At 48.7% G+C, this 19,146-nt stretch overlaps 1 protein-coding gene across 5 annotated transcripts; it reads right to left on the bottom strand.

The window, feature by feature from the left end:
- Window positions 1-3,374: 3,374 nt before the first annotated feature.
- Window positions 3,375-18,623, bottom strand: ANGEL1 (angel homolog 1). Of its 5 annotated transcripts, none has more exons than XM_038405502.2 (10): window positions 18,239-18,623; window positions 12,839-13,438; window positions 12,044-12,270; window positions 10,957-11,026; window positions 9,940-10,373; window positions 8,990-9,116; window positions 8,038-8,148; window positions 6,930-6,999; window positions 6,264-6,427; window positions 3,375-5,215 (listed from the first exon to the last, which is right to left on the bottom strand). In XM_038405502.2, exons 1-10 carry the CDS (start codon window positions 18,300-18,302, stop codon window positions 5,055-5,057), a joined length of 2,028 nt encoding a protein of 675 aa, XP_038261430.1. In that variant the 5' UTR covers window positions 18,303-18,623; the 3' UTR covers window positions 3,375-5,054. The 5 variants fall into 5 exon arrangements, with proteins under 5 accessions (XP_038261430.1, XP_043372167.1, XP_043372169.1 ...); XM_043516232.1 differs by having other exon boundaries at window positions 6,264-6,379; window positions 18,239-18,573; XM_043516234.1 differs by lacking the exon at window positions 18,239-18,623 and adding an exon at window positions 17,766-17,870.
- Between the last annotated feature and the right edge of the window lie 523 nt (window positions 18,624-19,146).

Genomic DNA, 19,146 nt, shown 5'->3' on the forward strand with positions numbered 1-19,146 from the left:
CTTTTTTATTTAAAAAAGATTAAGCTGCTTATATAGTTGGTCAGATTCTTCTATCAGTTACACTGGTTAAAATCTGGATTTCTAGAGTTCATTGAAGGCAATGGAATTACTCCAGCTATATACTTGTGTAACCTGCCTATTAGAATCTAAGCCAGTGTCTGAAGTTAAGCTCTGCAACATTAGCTTTAGCTGTGATTACCTAATACTTTGCACTTAGTTGCATTAGTTTTGAATGCCTTAAGTTTTCCAGTGGGTTTCTCCCAAAGTACCACCTTTCAGTCTTTCCCCTTTTGTGTGTTTCCAGCCTGTGAGTATGTTAGTGCAGAATGGGCCACTTTCAGTCTCAGGCTCACCCAGAACCTTGAGCCAATCAGACATAGGAATAGAAGCTCACAGGCAAAGGGTTACATGGATTTGTTTGTAAATACAGAAGCCCCCCTTATAAAGAAGTATTACAGCAATTAATGCAATTGTTAGAGCAACCAGCTCTGGGAAACTTTTTCACAATTACATTTACCCCACCAAACAATGCCACCCCAAAAATCAATATAAGTTGGGGAAGAGGTACTTTATAAACATACAAGAATGACCACAACTATGGCTAGACTAGTGGTTCTCAAACATTTGTATTTGTGACCCCTTTCACACAGCATGCCTCTGAGTGTGATCCCCTTATACCTAAAAACACTTTTTAAAATATGTAACACTATTATAAATGCTGGAGGTGAAGTGGGGATGGAGGCTGAAAGCTACAACTCCCGGAAGAGTCACAACCCTGTTTGACAGGTTTCAGAGTAGCAGCCGTGTTAGTCTGTATTCGCAAAAAGAAAAGGAGTACTTGTGGCACCTTAGGGACTAACAAATTTATTTGAGCATAAGCTTTCGTGAGCTACAGCTCACTTCATCAAATGCATTCAGTGGAAAATACAGTGGGGAGATTTATACACAGAGAACATGAAACAATGGGTGTTACCATACACACTGTAACCAGAGTGATCACTTAAGGTGAGCTATTACCAGCAGGAGAGCGGGGGGGGAGGGGAGGGGGGGACCTTTTGTAGTGATAATCAAGGTGGGCCAACAGTGGGGGGTAGGGGGGATAAACATGGGGAAATAGTTTTACTTTGTGTAATGACTCATCCATTCCCAGTCTCTATTCAAGCCTAAGTTAATTGTATCCACTTTCCAAATTAATTCCAATTCAGCAGTCTCTCATTGGAGTCTGTTTTTGAAGCTTTTTTGTTGAAGAATAGCCACTTTTAGGTCTGTAATCGAATGACCAGTTGGAGAACACTTCAGTTTCTTTGGTTTTTGAATGTTATAATTCTTGACGTCTGATTTGTGTCCATTTATTCTTTTACGTAGAGACTGTCCCGTTTGACCAATGTACATGGCAGAGGGGCATTGCTGGCACATGATGGCATATATCACATTGTGTAGATGTGCAGGTGAACGAGCCGCTGATGTGATTAGGCCCTATGATGGTGCCCCCTGAATAGATATGTAGACACAGTTGGCAATGGGCTTTGTTGCAAGGACAGGTTCCTGGGTTAGTGGTTCTGTTGTGTGGTTGCTGGTGAGTATTTGCTTCAGGTTGGGGGGCTGCCTGTAAGCAAGGACTGGCCTGTCTCCCAAGATCTGTGAGAGTGATGGGTCGTCCTTCAGGATAGGTTGTAGATCCTTGGTGATGCGTTGGAGAGGTTTTAGTTGGGGGCTGAAAGTCATGGCTGGTGGCGTTCTGTTATTTTCTTTGTTGGGCCTGTCCTGTAGTAGGTGACTTCTGGGTACTCTTCTGGCTCTGTCAATCTGTTTCTTCACTTCAGCAGGTGGGTATTGTAGTTGTAAATGCTTGATAGAGATCTTGTGTTTGCCTCTGTCTGAGGGGTTGGAGAACCCCTGGCCAGACCCACAAAAGGACTTAGATTGTTGCAACACTTAACTTTTAGGCACCTATAAAATCACTGGAACAACAATGGGATCCACAAGCCCTGAGTCAGGCACCCTATATAATGAATAGGGAGTGACAGGCCCCTAAGCACAAAAGCCAGCAGGCTACTGCAAGGAGCTGCCTAAGTCAGCCAATGGGAGATACTGATGATGTGGGTGTGTCCTAAGCACTTCCCCTCTCACAGAGTTTGGCACCCAAGTCTGGGCTACAGGGAGGCACCTAGCTCTGCCTGTGATCCACAGCTGAGAACCCCTCTCCTGAAGTAAGGCAGCTTAGGTGTGTAAGCTGTTTCTTGTGAGAATGAATTAAGTGGGTACATAACTCTACAAAAAACAGCTGGGGAGGGAGAGGAAAAGACTGGCAGCCCCAGGCTCCCTTGTAACTTTCAGCACAGTGGTCAGGGTACTGACCTGGGATGTGGCAGATCCTGGTTCAGTTCCCTCCTCTGTCTTATGAGAAGGGTTTTGAACAGAGATCTTCCACCTCTCAGGTAAGTGCCATGGCCTCTGGACTATGGAATGATTCTCACTCTCTCTGGCCCAATTCATATTTAATTAATGTGGACCAGCTTCAAATCGGAGAGATTGGGTTATTCTGATGTGAGTCTCTCTCATAGTTCAGTGATTAGGACACACTTCCTCAATGTGGATTGCACTGGGTTTAGGAGTGAGACAATGAGGCAGCAGTTCACATGCCCAGTGGCAAAAAGTGGGGAACTTCTTCAATGTAAGTTTAAGCATTGAGTGTAGGAGGCAGCTGAGTGGGGGCATTATGGACTGCAGTGGTGCCTAAAACTGGGACTCAGTTGCTTAAGTCCTTTTGTGGATCTGACCCTACAATCCTACTCCCCCACAACAGATTATTGGACAGCACGCACACAAATGGACAATAGAATCCTACTCACCCACTTCCCACATCAAGGTAATAATGGATCCAGTCACCCACAGGTAGGCAGACATCACTCCCAACAGAATGGGGTGAGAGGAAAAGGATATACTGATACAGTTTTCTCTTACCCCACTGTAAAGATAACACAGGAGCCCAATAAGGTCTGGCTGAGCTGCTGAGACAACCTGAAGGTTGGACATAGGCTCTAAGAATAGCAATAGCTTCTACTTTCAGAAGAAAGGTTCATGGGTTGAGCTCACTTTAGTTTTAGAAGCTGTTTTAGAACAGCCCAAATGAACTATGCCAGAATGACATCAGGGATTGGGGCTTTTCGTGGCCTGTTTGATGTGAATGCCTAGTTTCTACAGATTATCAGCTTGGCCCAACCTCTCCCCACTTCTTGCCATGACCCTTACACAGCTAACACCCTACCCCACCCCTCTTCCACACAAAACCAACCAAAGTGTAACCAGGCTCCTAAGGGGAGGGGGCTCTGCCCTCAGGAGCCCCAGCAGCCACTTTTACTGTGCATTTTTTCTGAAATTATAAAATTTTATTTTTCAAATAAGATGTTTAAGAAAGTAACACTTAAAACACTGAAACCTCTCTAATGCATTATTCAAAACAATCCAGTTATAGTTATTTCAAGCTTCTCACCCTCCTCCCTCCCAAAAACCTGGCTAAGATAGGGTCAGGAGATTTCTCAGCCCCAGAAGTGGAGTTTAAGGCTGGAGAACTCTTCTGCTAACATTCTTCTCATAACTCATTGATAAATACTGAGCACTAACGATCAGGTCATGCTGAGGAATCTGACCTGCAGGGTCCAGCACCAAAAAAAAACTCCAAAAGAACTAGCAACAAGTCACTGCTGACCGGTAAATATATCATCAACACACGACAATAAGGCTACAATGGGATCCAAGTACTGAAGCTTTGGCTCCAAACCGATATGGCTCCAAATCACAGACAGAGGAGCAGCTCCTATCAGCTCACCTCGCTTTACAGGATAGATCCAGAACGGGGCAATAATTCGCACACACAATAACATGTTTGGCCAGGAGGACATCTGATCTGTCCTGAGCCTTGATTACTACATTTTGAAGACCAGTGAAGTACCTCTAAAAGGAAGAGGAAGCAGCTATTCCTCCACTTCTTCTGGCACCCCTTCTCTCTTTAACATTGTTCTGCAAGCAACTATGACCACAGCCCTTCATCACTCTCACATTCTTATCAGTCCAGAACTGTCCACTGTTTGCCCTGCATGAAACCCATAGGAAGGGCCTTGGCAAATCCTTCTCTATCACTTAAGTGCCAAGAGAGGTACTAGGAACTGTTCTGAGATGGTCAGGAAGGCAGTGAGGGAGCCTTTCCAAGGATCTCAGATTTCTGCTGTGGCAATTCCAGAGCTTTCTATGATGGTTCTGGAGAACCAGCACCTCCATATCACACTGATCCTTGTGTCAGACCTTATTGGTACAGTGGTCTCATAACAATAGAAAGCTCCCTACAGAAAGTTATTGAAACTTCAAACTCATTCTGCTGATGTGTGTGCTGGGTGCAAGACCTGGGTGAACCTGATGGAAACTCTCTTTAGGTATCCCTAGGTAAAGGCTACTTCAATTCCATTCCCGAGCCACCATCAAGCCCAGTCCAATCTTAAGTTACAGGTGACAGAAGGGATGCTTGGGTGAATCCAAGGGGAATGCATTCCATACACTGTTGGTAGGAAATTAAAAAGAATCACCATTTTAGTGTGGCAGATGATGACTGGTTGCACCCCCTGGTGTTGGCAGCAAGTAGCCAACTAAAAAAAAAAGCCCACACGAGTCACAAAACTGCATCTGATCTTTCCCAGATCACTGATGAGCAGCACACAGAGACAAGTAAATAAGCAGAAGTCATGTTGATTCCAGCAATGTAAGAACATCACAGCTAGAACATCTGCCAGAGGTTGCAAGACCAAATAGGTAAGGAAGTTAATTGCCCAGGTCCCTTTAAGAGAGTGCAGCCAAAGAACAACTGGGCATCAGCCAGTAATGGAGTCCCATGGAGTAGCAATGGAGGGAAGGGCTCAACTTTCCTGCCCCTCATGCTCCTGTTACATCAAGGATGGGGGGGAAATGGAAAGGAAGTTTCCTGCGAGCCAATTGAGGCTCTGAATGCACAATTTCTGCATTCAGTCCAGCTCATCTGAGGGGACCCACACAATCCCCCTCTCTCAGGCACTGGAGATCTCCAAGCCAAAGCTAGCCAGCAGACAGAGGTGATCAGATGAGCAAAAGGGATTGGGTAAGCCATTTGCCAACCACAGGACATCTTCGGAAAGCAGGGAGAGGCGGCCAAGCAGCTTCAGGGCTCCATCTCGATATAGCCTGCGACCTGGCAAGGGAATGGGAAGGAAATGTCAGATGGAGACTGGAGCTTCGTGCTCAAACTCTTTGCACAGACACAGGGCAGCTAGCATATGCTGCATAGTCAGGGAAGCAAGGGCGTATCCACACAGACAGCCTATACAAAACAACATGTCCCTCTTCGTGCCTGGCTACTATAGCAACAGGCATTCTAGACTGCTACTGATATATGGATTCATGCTCCGGCACACATAGGAGCTGCAACACACACTGCAGTCATCATGCAGCTGTTCACAGGGAAGCTCTTGCTAGTAGCACTCAAATTCCCAGAGGTGAATTTAGGCCTCTACTTGAAGAGACTTGTGTACAATTGGCTATGAAACTGACATGCCTTAACCGTCTCAGCCCAATGAGCCGTTGGCTCGGGGGAAAACAAAATTTGACTTGTGGAGACTCTTCACACTCTATTCCCACCACACCCCCAAAGAGCCCATGCTGAGCGGATCTGGGCCTCAAAGGGAGTAGGAGCTGGATGCCGTTACTTGCAGAGCCTCATCAACTCAACTCCTTCAAACAGTGTGACACTTGCAGGGGGTATCACTGGGAGGTGAAGTGAGGTGCCTCCTACAGATGGACTATGCTGCCTCGAAGGATACAAACTACCAGGCCAGAGGAGCCCAGATCTCAATGCCAACTGCCTGTGGGGCTGTTCCAGGGCATATGCTAGGTGAACTCAAGGCAAAGTGTTGGGCAACAAGAAAGTAATATTCCATTCTACTTTGATTTCCCCTGAAAAACTATGGTCAGGACAGGCAGAACTATTGTATTTCCTCAATAGCATAAAATAGAGATCTTGTCACCCCAGCTGGGGAGGACAGCATTTCCCCACAGTACATCACTCAGCCCCTACTGGGCACAGATCCCTGGAAATTGCATGCTGCCACACCCAGCGGCCCACTCCTGCCATGGTGGAGACACACTGCCCACCATGATGAGCTCCATTTTGCTGTACCACACAGCTCCCTCCTAACACGGTGGGGATAAGCTCTCAGGAGGCCCCATGTTGCCGCACTCACCCCCTTCGTTCCCATTCTCAATGGGCTCTGCTGAGTAGAAGATATAATCAACTGTAGCTCCAAGGCCCATGGGCATGGTTGTGACCTCAGGGCGACCTCTCTGGGGCAAGAAGTGGCTATAGGCAGAGGTCAGATTAAGGCCATGCCGGATAACACCTGGAAACCTGCAGAGAAGAAACAGTTCCCCTTTCCCTCACATGGGAGAGGGGATGCAAAGCTCAGTATTGGAATCTAAGCAAACTAAGCCACTTTCCTGATGCAGCTGTTTGTAGACTATTTCTACACATATTTTTCAATATATTTTAATGTTCATATCAGTGAGGGACTATTAAGGCCAATTCTTAAGACATTGAGTGGACAGGGGTTCCCTCACCACCAACATACAGTTCTGCCAATGCACTGCATTCCTGACCTGCAGCACCAACCCATTGTTGACATGGAAGCTCCCAGCTGCTCGTGCAGCCTGGCCAGCTGTACACAGATTTTTCTGATTCTTTCCCATCCCTGGTGTGTTCTCCCTAGGAGAAGGGACCATGGAATTATTTAAACCTTGACATTAATTTAGCTTCCTGTGCCCGTTTTCCAAGCACCTCACCATGGCCACTCCAAGGAGGGGTGCCACTAGCTTCACAGGGCCCAGCTGAAGTTTCCTTCCCTCCAGGTTACCTTGGGAAGAAGAGCTCTGGATCAGGATCATTCACCATGGTGAGATGCTTGGGCCAATGTGCAGGGCGATCTAAAAAGGAGCAGAAAGATTCCAATTTGACATGCCACTGGCTCTGAAGCAGTTTGTTCATTTTGAGTTTGAAAGTTCCTTCCAGGACCCAAAACGTCTCTTATTGCAGTGCCAAGAGTCCTCCTGACCTCCTGGATAGGCATCTTCAGGAGTGACAGTACATGCTGGAAAGTCAGGGCAAGGTTCCAAAGCTGAATGCAAACTGTCCTGGTCTCAGACAGGAGGCCTAGGTACAGTGGTGCTGAAAGAGTAACAAGTTGATACAAGGCCAAAACCAAAGCCTAACCCCTACCTCCCTCCCCTAAAAAGTCAATGGGCTGATCCTGGCAGCAAATTAGTGCAACCAACTTATCCAGGTCAATCAGCTCCTGTGCTTAGAGCTGCGGCCATTACCTTTGCCCAGAGGCTGATCCCTGTGGCCCTGTACTACAACCTCTGCTGTCAGAGGAACTCAGACAGTCACAGAATTGGGCTCATGAAATGGGTTGCCAGCCCAGAGGAGGTAGGGAATGAGCAGAACAGAACCAAACATGTCAAAAGGCACAGAGATGAGGAGAGGTTCTGCTTCTTTAGTAGCAGATCTAATGCCAGCTTGTGGCCACCTGCTGATGCCACCCATATTAGCGCTGAGACAGCTCAGGTGCCACCATGAATTTCTTCCAGTGGATCTGGAAGTGCAGAAGGAATGGAAATATACCTGCCCCTCTCCAAAACAAAGGGAGGACAGAAAATAGACTGAACCCTTTCTTCCATTCCTCTCCACACAGGGTGTAAAACACAAATCAGCAAATCAAGACTTGCTATACAAGGAGCAGGTCAGTAGCTGAGAGCTGTTGCTGAGCCCTTATGGAATCCACTTATGACCACGGGAGTATGATGCAATGGTGGGCTCCCACCTTCCCCAATTCTTGCCTTTTCTGGGACTCATCCAGCCAATCACAAGCCAAGACTGTTCTCCGCTTGCTGGCTTCAAGTCTTACCAAAGGCAGCTCATGCCTGCAGAAAAGATGATGAAGTAGAGAGAACTTGCTCCAGTACCTGGTTTAACATCTGTCACGCCCTTCTGCAGAATCAGATGTGCAGGTCGTTCACAGGCAGCATCACAGAAACGGAACTGAAGCAGGAAGTCCCGGCTGTATTTGTGTCTGTCTGCAGCGCAGCCAGTTCAAAGGAAGGAAATAACCAAGAAGTCAGCTCTCTCTTTAGGTTTCCATGCCAAAAATACTACCAGAGTACATGAATGCCATGGTGATGGGCACAATATAAGAACCTGAATATAGAACAGACAAGGTGATAGAAGAGGAAGAGACTATCTAGACTGCAGCCCAGCTATTTTAATAGCTATTGCTGATGCACCCATCACTGTGGTATGTGGGGGTTCCACAAATTAAGAGCTTCCCCTTCCCAAAATATGGTCTACAGTGGCAAGATACCAGTCAATTTTTAAGCAAGGCATTTGGGGTATTTATGACACAGATGTTGGAGGAAACCCCAGCTTGAAGGGGGGGGGGGGAAAGAGATATGGGTTCAGCCCGATTTCTAGGGAGTTTATATCCACCGAGCTTCCACCAAGAACACCCTGACCTGGGCTTCATATGCTGAAACATCTCTGGAGATGAGAGTGAGAGCCTAAATGGGCTCTACATCACATAGCGCTTTGAAGAAAAAAAGACAAGGCCCTTCAAGTGTACCCCAAATATGATTACGATATGTGAAGTACTGTGGGACATTCAGCTTCCAGCAAGTGCAGGAAGATGGCAGAAACCCAGGCTGAGATGAGTTGTGGGGCATACAAGTGATACAATTCAAATCAGGTACTTGAGAGGAGAGAATCTACGTCAAGGAGAGTGCCTGGTGCAGCACATTCCCCAGTTCTGCCCCAGAGGTTGTGCCAATGTCCTGCCAAGAGTGAAGACTGCAGCTCAGTGAGCGGAAGCAAGACCCACACAATAATCATCTTCGTTGAGCCCACGTTCACACCACAGCTCACCTGATTTCTTTGGCTGGCAAAGAGTGACATATTGACAGTTGTCCGTTATACCTAGACAGCTGTGCCAGAGTGGGGTCTGCAGCTTCCGCTGGTGCAGCTGCTGGGAGAAGTCTTCCTGTCCAGAAACCTGCATAAAGGCAGCAGGGTAAAGGTGAGGGGAACAAAGCACTAGGAGGAAAATAGTTAAAGCAAGGCCAGCAACAGGCACAGGCACAACACACAGCACCAAACCCCAGCACAACCACCGGCACAGAATAAGTATCATGTAAATCTGTGGTACAGCTACTAGCTGGGGAACATGTAGTAAAAAGAAGGTGTGGGGAAAGGAAAAAGAAAAATTCTGTTTGAAATATTTCATTCAAACCATTTTGAAAGCGAGGTTGGTACATGTGTTTGGGTGCACAGCCACAGAGAGTACGTATAAAGTAGCAGTGCTTGCATGGGTATATAGTTCAGGAACAGAACTAGGTTTAGGCCCAACCTTTAGATAATATTTCCATTAATATGGATTTGCACCACCCCCTACAGTTACTATCACCCAAGTACAACAGCGATGGATGAGTGAAGGACAATGATGAACTGACCAGTCCATTGCATCCGATGAAGTGAGCTGTAGCTCACGAAAGCTTATGCTCTAATAAAATTTGTTAGTCTCTAAGGTGCCACAAGTACTCCTTTTCTTTTGACCAGTCCAGTTTCACCACCTGAGCTAACATCACAAACAAGCAACATCAGCAGTGAAAAAGAAACAAGATTTTAAAAATTCTCTCTGCTTCGTATCCTCCACTGTTGTCACGATGTACTGTATGTCTATGAATTTGCTGCTGAGTGGGGCTCATTCTTTATAAGTGGAAGTAGCCTTATAATAGTGATCAGAGACACCACTATATAAATACTCCATTCCCTCCAACCCAAAGAGCTGCTCCATGACATTCCCTGTCTACACCTACCTTCCAGGCTGGCATCCCATGGTAGGAGAGCTGACCATTCCGGATGAACTTGTACAACGGAGAGTCAGGCACAGCGTTCAGGTCTCCACACAAGATGACAGGACAATACCCACGCTCAACAGTTTTCGCAACCTTGTCAACCTCTGCTAGGAGCAAGGCCATCTGTGCAAGTTTGATATCTCCTCGGCGGGGATTATACAGCACATGAGTGTTAGCCACACACAGGGGGCTTGTTGCCTTCTGTCCTACACCCTCCGGGAGTAGAGGTTGCAGCAGCAACACCAGACCCACATTGTCTCTGTTTAGGATGTCCAGGCCAGGCCGGAAGTATTCTACAGGGCTGGCACTGATCAGCTGGAACCTGCTGTGCTTGTAGCAGACTGCGCAGCCATCTGTCTTTTTTCCTGTTCTCTGTTTGTATAAGCACGCAAAGCCTGAAAAAAAACCCACCATCCATGAGGAGGGCCCAAATGGCCAGAAGCCTTGGCTCCTCTTTAGTAAGATGTAGCAAAATATAGGAAATCTGTTTTGCAGGGTTTAAATAGCACACCTATGGAGCTCCCACTACTCCCCGTGGTAGACTGTTCCGCAGTCCAGCAGACCTCACTGGCAGGAAGATTTTCCTAATACCCAGTTTGAATTTTCCTCTTGCTCATTTTCAGCCCATACTTCTAGTTATGCCCTCAGGGATGCTCTAATCAATCTCTCGTCCTCTGGCTCATGCCCTTGTAGGCAGTACTGTCCTGTAAGCCATCATGTACAATCAAGTGTCTTTCGTTCCCTCTATATAAGCCAGGCCCCTGATGAGTTTTGTTGCTTTCATCTGCCAATCTGGGGAAGAATCGGTCGCAACAGGAACAGGACAACAATTGAAAGCGTTCAGACAGCTTCAGAAATGTGGCCATCAAAACCTGGGGTGGGGACTACTTCTGTAAACAGAAGTATAGCTCTGAAGCTATCAACATGGAGTGTTCTCAGCAAATCTTAACCAAACCTGTAGAAAAGAGAGGGACATACCCATCATCCTGAATGTTGGCTCCAGCTGCTCGCGGTAGTGATTCTCCTGCACTTCCTGGAGACACAGAACCTGCAAGGAAGGCAGAGACCTAGCTCACTCCACCATTGTTTGGCAATTGCTTTGGGGAGTTTTTCTGGAGAGGGGAGAGGAGTTGGGACAGTGAGGGAAGAGAGGGAAAAACAGTTTCCCACACTTAACCCCTTCACCAAGAAATGCTGTCTAAGCAACTTTTCCTCCAGCTAGAGCACTGGTTCTCAACCTTTCCAGATGACTGTACCCCTTTCAGGAGTCTGATTTGTCTTGCGTACCCTCAAGTTTCATGTCACTTAAAAACTACTTGCTTACAAAATCAGTCATAAAAATGCAAAAAGTGTCATAGCACACCATTACTGAAAAATTACTTACTTTCTCATTTTTACTATGTAATTATAAAATAAATCAATTGGAATATAAATATTGTACTTACATTTCAGTGTATAGTATACAGAGCAGTATAAACAAATCATTGTCTATAAAATTTTAGTTTGTACTGACTTTGCTAGTGCTTTTTATGTAGCCTGTTGTAAAACTAGGCAAATATCTAGACGAGTTGATGTACTCCCTGGAAGTCCTCTGCTACCCCCAGGGGTACACGTACCCTTGGTTGAGAACCACTGAAACAGAGCATGCAGGACAGCTTCTGAAGCACATACTTCTCCTTCAGTTATCCAGTGGGGAAGCAAGAGTGAAATAAAATTCACTTCTCATCCTTAGCGGTGAGCACACTTCTTCCTCAGCATGCTAAACTAGCCTGAGGAATACAGAAATAAGCAAGGAACAGGAAGTCCAGCCTCATGTAGGCCTCATCTCTGGGCTTGTTCCAGATTGCCCTATAGGCTCCGCCTCCTCGCCAAGGACTGCAACAGGCTGTCCTGCTCCCACTTCTATTAGGAAAAGTTGAGCCCCTCCAATCAAAGAATAGATCCTAGTAAGGTTATAGGAGCCAGTGGGCACATAACCAGGGACCCTAATAACCCCAGAGGCACTGGCTTCACACCCCAAAACCTCTGGTGATAGCGGACATGAAAGGGCCTAGGTAGTACTCACATCAGGGTCCCAGTGCTGGATTTCCTGCAAGAGGTTTGGGAGACGATAGCTCCAGTCCAGGATATCTGGTTGGCAATGCAGGTAGAGATCAGGGCTCTGCTTCACCAGGTCCTGGGCCAGAATGTTGTAAGACATGACTCGGAATTCAAACAGAGGCCCATTGTCTGAGCCCAGCTCTGGAACCGCAAACTGTGTAAAGAGATCCTCCCAGTCCCTCCATAAAATCTCTATATGTAAGAGAGAGGAAGACAGGTCAGATATATGCTGGGTATCCTTCCCTGTCCTATTTCCTGGAATGCCCCGCTAGCTGGGACATCGGGATTAGCTGTTCTCTTGTTCCCTGAATCTGGGCATTTTGAACTCTAAATGGGCCCTTGGATGATTTTCTTTGATTAATCTGAATAGCTGTCAACAGGGATGGAATGGCAGCATCCTAGTGGGGAGAAAATGTTTTAGGAAAAACTCAAACCATTCTTTGGAGGCCATCTCCAATATGAAGTGGGCACCTATGTTAACTTCACAGGAATTGTGATTAGCAACACTAGCCAACCCAATAATGCCAGAAGTCTTGGCCTTTCCATCAGGAAAGATGACTTTTATCATTTTCATTACCAGATGCAATCATCTTGGCATGGAAAGATTCTTCCTATGCCTAACAGACAGCAAGTGCAGACATACCCAGCTCATCCAGGATTTAGCATCCACATGCAGGGAGATCAAAAAGTTCTGTTACACTGCCTTATCCCAATCTAGCACTGCACGCTCAGAATCAAACAAGGCAGTATTACTACTGACCGTGGTAAGGTCTCTCTGCTGGAAAAGGCTGGAATTGTCCTGTCTCATAAAAGTGCCAAGCTGTGGCCTCCACTGGCACTATCTCTGTGTCATGTGCTAGGCTCCAGTCCAGCACAGCAGTATCTTCATCCTCCCTTTCCAGGGCTGAAGGGGTGCAGCCACTAATCTGGTGATCGGTCTGTGTCCTTACAGCTGCCCATGCTGCAATGCCCACCATAGCCACACTTTCCTCTTCTGATAATTTTGCCAATGTGACTGCAGCATGTTCCTTTGGTCCTAGAGATATTAATGTATGTAGCTCATCGTCTTGCTGATCACTGCACCATGTGACCTCTGTAGCCGCATTCAGATTGCTAAGGCTGGTCATCAATAATTCTGAGCCTTCCAGCCAGTCACTAGGCAGTGTGGCTGACACCTTCGCCACCACTAGAGGACTCTCACTGCTGTGTAGCCCACCAGCTTCCGCCTCCGGCTGCTGCTGCAGCAGGGCTTCCTGCTCTTCTGGAACGGACCTCCTGCTGGGCACAGAAGAGATACCCCCTACCTGGGTGGTCGGGCTCTTCGCCAGAAGCACATTCTTTCGACACGTAAAGAAAGCATCTGTCAGAAAGTCAATACAAGACAATGGTTAAAATCCATGGCTCTCTTCACTTATTGGCTTATTTAGGCTAGAGAAATCAGTTAATTTGGTGCAACAGAACCCCCATTTGAATACATCAAGAGTACTGAGTGGCTACTCAAGATGCATAGTTATAGTTCTGAGTTATTAAGGCTGCCTCTTGGACCATATTCTGACTTTAGTTATGCTGGTACAATGCCATTGATTTCAGTGAGGTGGTGCTGGTTTAACTGACAGTAAAATTTAAGCTGGTTTTATATTATTATTTATACAGTGCAATAGGTGGTCAGCAGAGCAGCATCTAAGCCAGAGGTGGGCAAACTCCGGCCCGCGGAACCGTCCTGCCCAGCCCTTGAGCTCCCAGCCAGGGAAGATAGTCCCCGGCCCCTCCCCTGCTGTCCTCTGTCCCCCACAGCCTCAGCTCGCTGCACCGCCCACACTCTGGCCCGCCGCTCTTGCTGGGCAGCGTGGCAGGCTCCGGCTGTGCGGTGGGGCTGCAAGCTCCTGCTGCTCTGAGCGGCATGGTAAGAGGGTGGGGAGTGGTTGGATGGGGGTGGCGGTGGTCAGGGGACAAGGAGCGGGGCGGGTGGATGGGTCAGATATTCGGGGGGGGAGCGGTCAGGGGACGGAGAACAGGGGGGGTGGATAGGGGTTGGGACAGTCAGAGGACAGGGAGCAAGGGGGGTTGGATAAGGGAGGGGTCCCGGGGGGCAGGGGACAAGGAGCAGGGAGGGTTGGATGGGGGTAGTCAGGGGGGAGGGAAGTGGGAGGGGATGGAGGCCAGGCTGTCTGGGGAGGCACAGCCTTCCCTATCCAGCCTTCCATACAGACATCAGGAAGGAAGTTCTAGCAGCTGACCTTTGGAATGGGTGAATTTTCAGGAAATGAACAAGGGGTCCTCAGCTGGCAGCATGTTTAGATACCAGGAATATCAATAATTGCAGAGACCCAATATAGAAGACCCATTCCACATTGAATTGTCTTTTCAAATGCATATAAGAAAAGGAGTGGAGAGACCAACACAGGAAGCACAAATATGGAAGTTAAAGATGGAAAAGTCCCATTAGGGAAAACACTACCATGAAAGAAACCATGGTCTGAGAATAGGAAGACCATGATATTCACCCGATGGGGGTGACTGACATCTGTAATGGGCCAAATACTTCAGTGCATGCTCAACACAAGAACATACTAGTTTCACTAGTATTTCCCCTTTATGCTCTTCAAGATGATAAAAGCATTTGTGTTTTTGCTAATATCTCTGTGCAACCATATCCCCATTACTGATTAGCATATTGTGTTCTCTGCAAATCATTCATTTTCTTCTCCTGTTCTTGCTCACTCTGTACACCCTGCAATGGAGGGTAACCCTGGATAACAGCATGCAAGAGTCAGCAATATCGCTACAAGATTTTACTGGCATTTTCTAAGTCAAAATATTTTGTATGCGTGAGAAGCGAAGCACTGACACAGAGATACATATTCCCCATATATCAGCATTTCTAATACGCTCAGCACTGTCGTATTAGGCACACCATTAGAACTTCTAGTAATAATAAGAACTAAGTATTATTGTAATGCACAAGTGTGTAAGTCTGATTAAAGAAAGGTCATTACTGTCACTGCTAAGCAGGTCATAGTGATCATTGTGAACGTTAATTCATGCTGTGAGGATCTGGAAGAGCCTCTCTCTCTTAGCATACCTTCCACAATCCTGTTTAGAAACAAACATATATTTATTACCAGAGATGGTAAAGAGGAAGCATCCATCTCTCCCAGAATCTGCTTACAAACCAATCGGTATGTACCAAGTAATAGCAGAGGGCAGGGGGATTTCTCTTCAAGCTGTGAGGAACCCCACCCAATATTTGGCACCACTTTCTGCAGTATCCCATCCCCACAGCCTGCTCCTCTGGCCATAGAGGGATAAATGGAGCTCTCACCATGTAAGCACCATGTAACTGAGATGGCCAGAGGAGTCATTACACAGGGAAGATGGGACCAGAAAAGATCCCCTCTCCCCCCAAATCTCCCAGAAGTGGAGAACCGTCTCAGATGCCATCATGATTGCACACTGGTGTATCACCAGAGCACTGAAATACTGGCAGCACTCAGAAAGCTACAGAGAGGCTTTACAGTTGATACATAAAGTTCTATCTGTGAACCACCTGGGGATCCCTTGGGATGAAACGGGCTACAGAAATACAGTTTTTTAATCTGATGATATCGATTCACCAATCCTAGCTCAGGACTACACTGGGAGCCTTTGCATGATCTGTAAATAGGAAAAACCTTGAAATCCCATTTTAAGAGGAAAAACAAGGGATTGAGGGCTTAATGACCGCTTACTCATCAAAAGAACTTGGCACTGGATTAGTAAGTATCTCAACACAAGACTATTACACAGGTGCTCTGATCTGCCCTGTCTATACCTTTCCTATAAAACCATAAAAAGAAAAGGAGTACTTGTGGCACCTTAGAGACTAACATCGATGCATTCGATGAAGTGAGCTGTAGCTCAAGAAAGCTTATGCTCAAATAAATTTGTTAGTCTCTAAGGTGCCACAAGTACTCCTTTTCTTTTTGCGAATACAGATTAACACGGCTGCTACTCTGAAACCTATAAAACCATATATGGCTAAGATCTTCCAATCCAAAAGACCACCTTTACCCTATGTCATACTGCTGCAACCATGTTGAGCGGAGGCACTCAAGCTGAAGCCCCCAAATTACATAGGTGTTAGCAGGGCATTTAGAACTTGCTCCCCTCCCATCCTTCTTTTGGAGAGAGATGAGAATTAAGAGGGTGATGAGTGTGTGTGTTTCATTATTAGTCTATCTTTAACCTGGATATTGCTCACTGGAGATTGAGGAGTAAGAATGGTAAGAGAAATGAATGGAACTACAAATCAGAGTTTGTCTACGTATAAATGCTTTTCCAAAATAAGGTAGGGTGTGACTTTAGAATGGATTAGATATTTCAGAATAACTGCATGTATAGACAAGCACTTATAAAAATGAAGAATTTTTAAATATTCTCAAGGCACTTGGTTTCAGATGCACCCTATTTTATTTTGATGGGGGAGGATGTATAAAGTGAGAAAAAATATAATTTTCTAAAGATATTCCCCTTGAAATTGTTCGCTTTAAGTACATTCCCCCAAGAAGAATGACCTACTGCAGTGGCCCCCAAACTTTTTACCTTGCCCCGCCACCCTTACCCCTGTCCAAACACTGCCATGCCCGAGCTGGGAGCAGGGCCGTGGCTCTGGGAGGGTGGAAACACAGAGAGGGTAAGGGGGCTGAGGCTAGGGCCACAGCTTGGGGTGGGAGTGGAGCCTCGACCAGCAACTGTGGCCAACAGCTGAACCACAGATGCAGGGCTGGTAGCCAGGACCCTGGGCATGGGGCCAGCAGCTGGGAGCAGATCCCTGGACATGAGGCTGAGAGCAGAGCCCTGGGTGCGGGGCTGGCAGCTGATCCCCGGGGGTAGGGCCAGCAGTGGGAGACGGGAGCGGAGCTGACTGGCACTCTCTCTCCACCCCTTGTGGGGGCTGGCCCAGGCCCCAGCTGCGCCTCCTAGGGGGGCATACCCCACAGATTGGGTACCTCTGCTTAAAAAAAAACAAACAGGCAGCAGTGTATCTACTGGAGAGATGGGCTCCGCAGGCTAGCGCTGACTATTAGCAACAGAGCAATCAGAATTAGAGTTTCCTGAGGTTTGGAGGAGCTGCTCTCCCTTGTACACAATGGTCAGGGCTGGGAGGAGAACCTAGAGATGGTCTTACCTGACCACTCCACCAAGCCTCCATTCTCTCTTTTAAACCCTCCTCTGATTAGCTATCAAATTAGATGACTACTAATCCTTTTACGCCTTTAAAAAACAAACAAACAGAGAGAGAGAAATTGAATAATTGTTCAGCCAGCTCAAGAGCACAGCTTCAGATGCCTCTCAGCCCTGCCTCCATCTGCCTAGAGCTCAAGCTCCTCAGGGCAGGGACATTGTCTTCTGATGTGAAAGCACTTAGATCACTGCTAAACAGTGCTTAAATTACAGAGGGACGGGAGGGAGGTCTGGGCAGTGGGCCCCCTTACTAGTTTTAGGGGCTACCTCACTTCTTTAGTCTCACTACCGTTTAAAGCAAGATACCTGACATTCAGGCCCCTCCATGATTTTAGCACTGTTGCTAGGCCTATACAAACAATAATAATTAGGCAAGGGGCTATCCAAAACAGTCTGGGGGAATTCGGTCTCCTTGGGGTTCCTCGGTCTCCCCAGAGTTCCCTGGGGAGAGCTGAGGGAAGTACCCAAGAGAGCCTGGGAGAGCTGGTCTCTCCAGGAAACATCAGTGAGAGCCAGGTGTCCCCTGAGGAGGCATGTCACCCCAGGCTCGGGAGTTGAGGAGGGTCACTCTGAGGAGGAGGAGGAGGAGGGGGGACCTATCACCCCAGGCTCAGGAGCTGAGGGGCATTACCCCAGGGTGAGGGGAGGCCTGACATCCCGGGCCCGGGCCCGGAGGGGGGGGGGGGTCGCCCCGGGCCCGGGCCCGGAGGGGGGGGGGGTCGCCCCGGGCCCGGGCCCGGAGGGGGGGGGGGGTCGCCCCGGGCCCGAGGTGATCTAGTTGCTCCATGACCCGCCAGTCAGGGCGGGCTGCAGGAGCGTCCAAAGGGCCCGTGCTCCCGGCTGCAGCCCCGGGCGCAGGCAGCAGCCTGCCGCAGTCCTCCCGGCGGGGCCGGGGGCGGGGCCGCACGGGCCGTGGGTGGGGGCCGGGGGCCGTTACCTCGGAGGGCCCGGAGGAGCCGCGCTGCGGGCAGCAGCAGGTAGCAGAGCACGGTGCCGATCATGCCGCCCGGCCCGATCCTCTCCCAGCCCGGCTCCGCCTCAACAACAACTTTATGGGGAGCCGCCGGCGGCTCGGCCCGGCCTTGGCACAGCGCTGCCCCGCGGCCCCGGCATGGACCCCGCCCGCCCTGGGGCCGGAGGGAGAAGGGCCCGGAGACCGAGCGCGGCGGGGAGCGGGGGATGAGGCCTGTAAACTTTCCCAGGAGCTCCTGGCCGCCTGCTCTCCCCGCCCCCGCCCCCGCCCCCGCCCGTACGAGGCTGCGTGTGAGCCCGTTTGGGTATCCGCCCCTCTCACACCTAGGGTTGCCAGTCCAGGTCCTAAATAGAGGCCGCTGCAGCAGCTGGAGGGGAGGGGACAGCTGGGGGGTGCGTGTACCGAGAGCGGAATTTGGGACGCTTCGGCAGTGGTGTTTGGGGGATGCTGGCTGGATGTGTGTGTACTAGGAGGGGTATTTGGGGGTGCTGGATGGGCATGTGTATTGGGAGGGGTAGCGGGGGTGTTGGAGGGGGTATCGGAGAGGCGCGGGAGGGGTGGGTGTGTAGAGGGAGGGATATTTGGGAAGTACTGGAGGTGTGTGTGTGTGTGTAGAGGGAGAGATATTTGGGGGGGTGCTGGAGGGGGCATTGGGGGGGTGCCCGTGGCCTCACTCTCGAGGTTGTGGGCAGTGACGTGCTCCTTGTCACAGTGGTAGGGCAAGTGGCACAGGCCCGGGACCCAGCGCCAGCCTTCAGTCAGCACCTCCCTGCAGGGCTATCAGCCTCCCTAGGGTCGGGAGCATGGCCCTGGCCCTGTCACCCCTCCTAGCTGGGCTCTGAGGCCCCACGGCAGGGCAGGTAGCCCGATGG

This window comes from Dermochelys coriacea, chromosome 6 (genome assembly GCF_009764565.3).
Source record: "Dermochelys coriacea isolate rDerCor1 chromosome 6, rDerCor1.pri.v4, whole genome shotgun sequence".
In the NCBI taxonomy this organism is placed as follows: domain Eukaryota; kingdom Metazoa; phylum Chordata; order Testudines; family Dermochelyidae; genus Dermochelys; species Dermochelys coriacea.

What these genes read in the sequence shown, in the direction of transcription:
- ANGEL1 (XM_038405502.2), bottom strand. Translation starts at nt 18,302, where the DNA reads ATGATCGGCACCGTGCTCTGCTACCTGCTGCTGCCCGCAGCGCGGCTC. An exon ending in AGCAGAGAGACCTTACCACG is followed by an intron (nt 12,271 to 12,838) that starts GTCAGTAGTAAT and finishes TCTTACATATAG; the next exon opens with AGATTTTATGGAGGGACTGG. An exon ending in CGTGACAGATGTTAAACCAG is followed by an intron (nt 7,000 to 8,037) that starts GTACTGGAGCAA and finishes GCTCCTTTTTAG; the next exon opens with ATCGCCCTGCACATTGGCCC.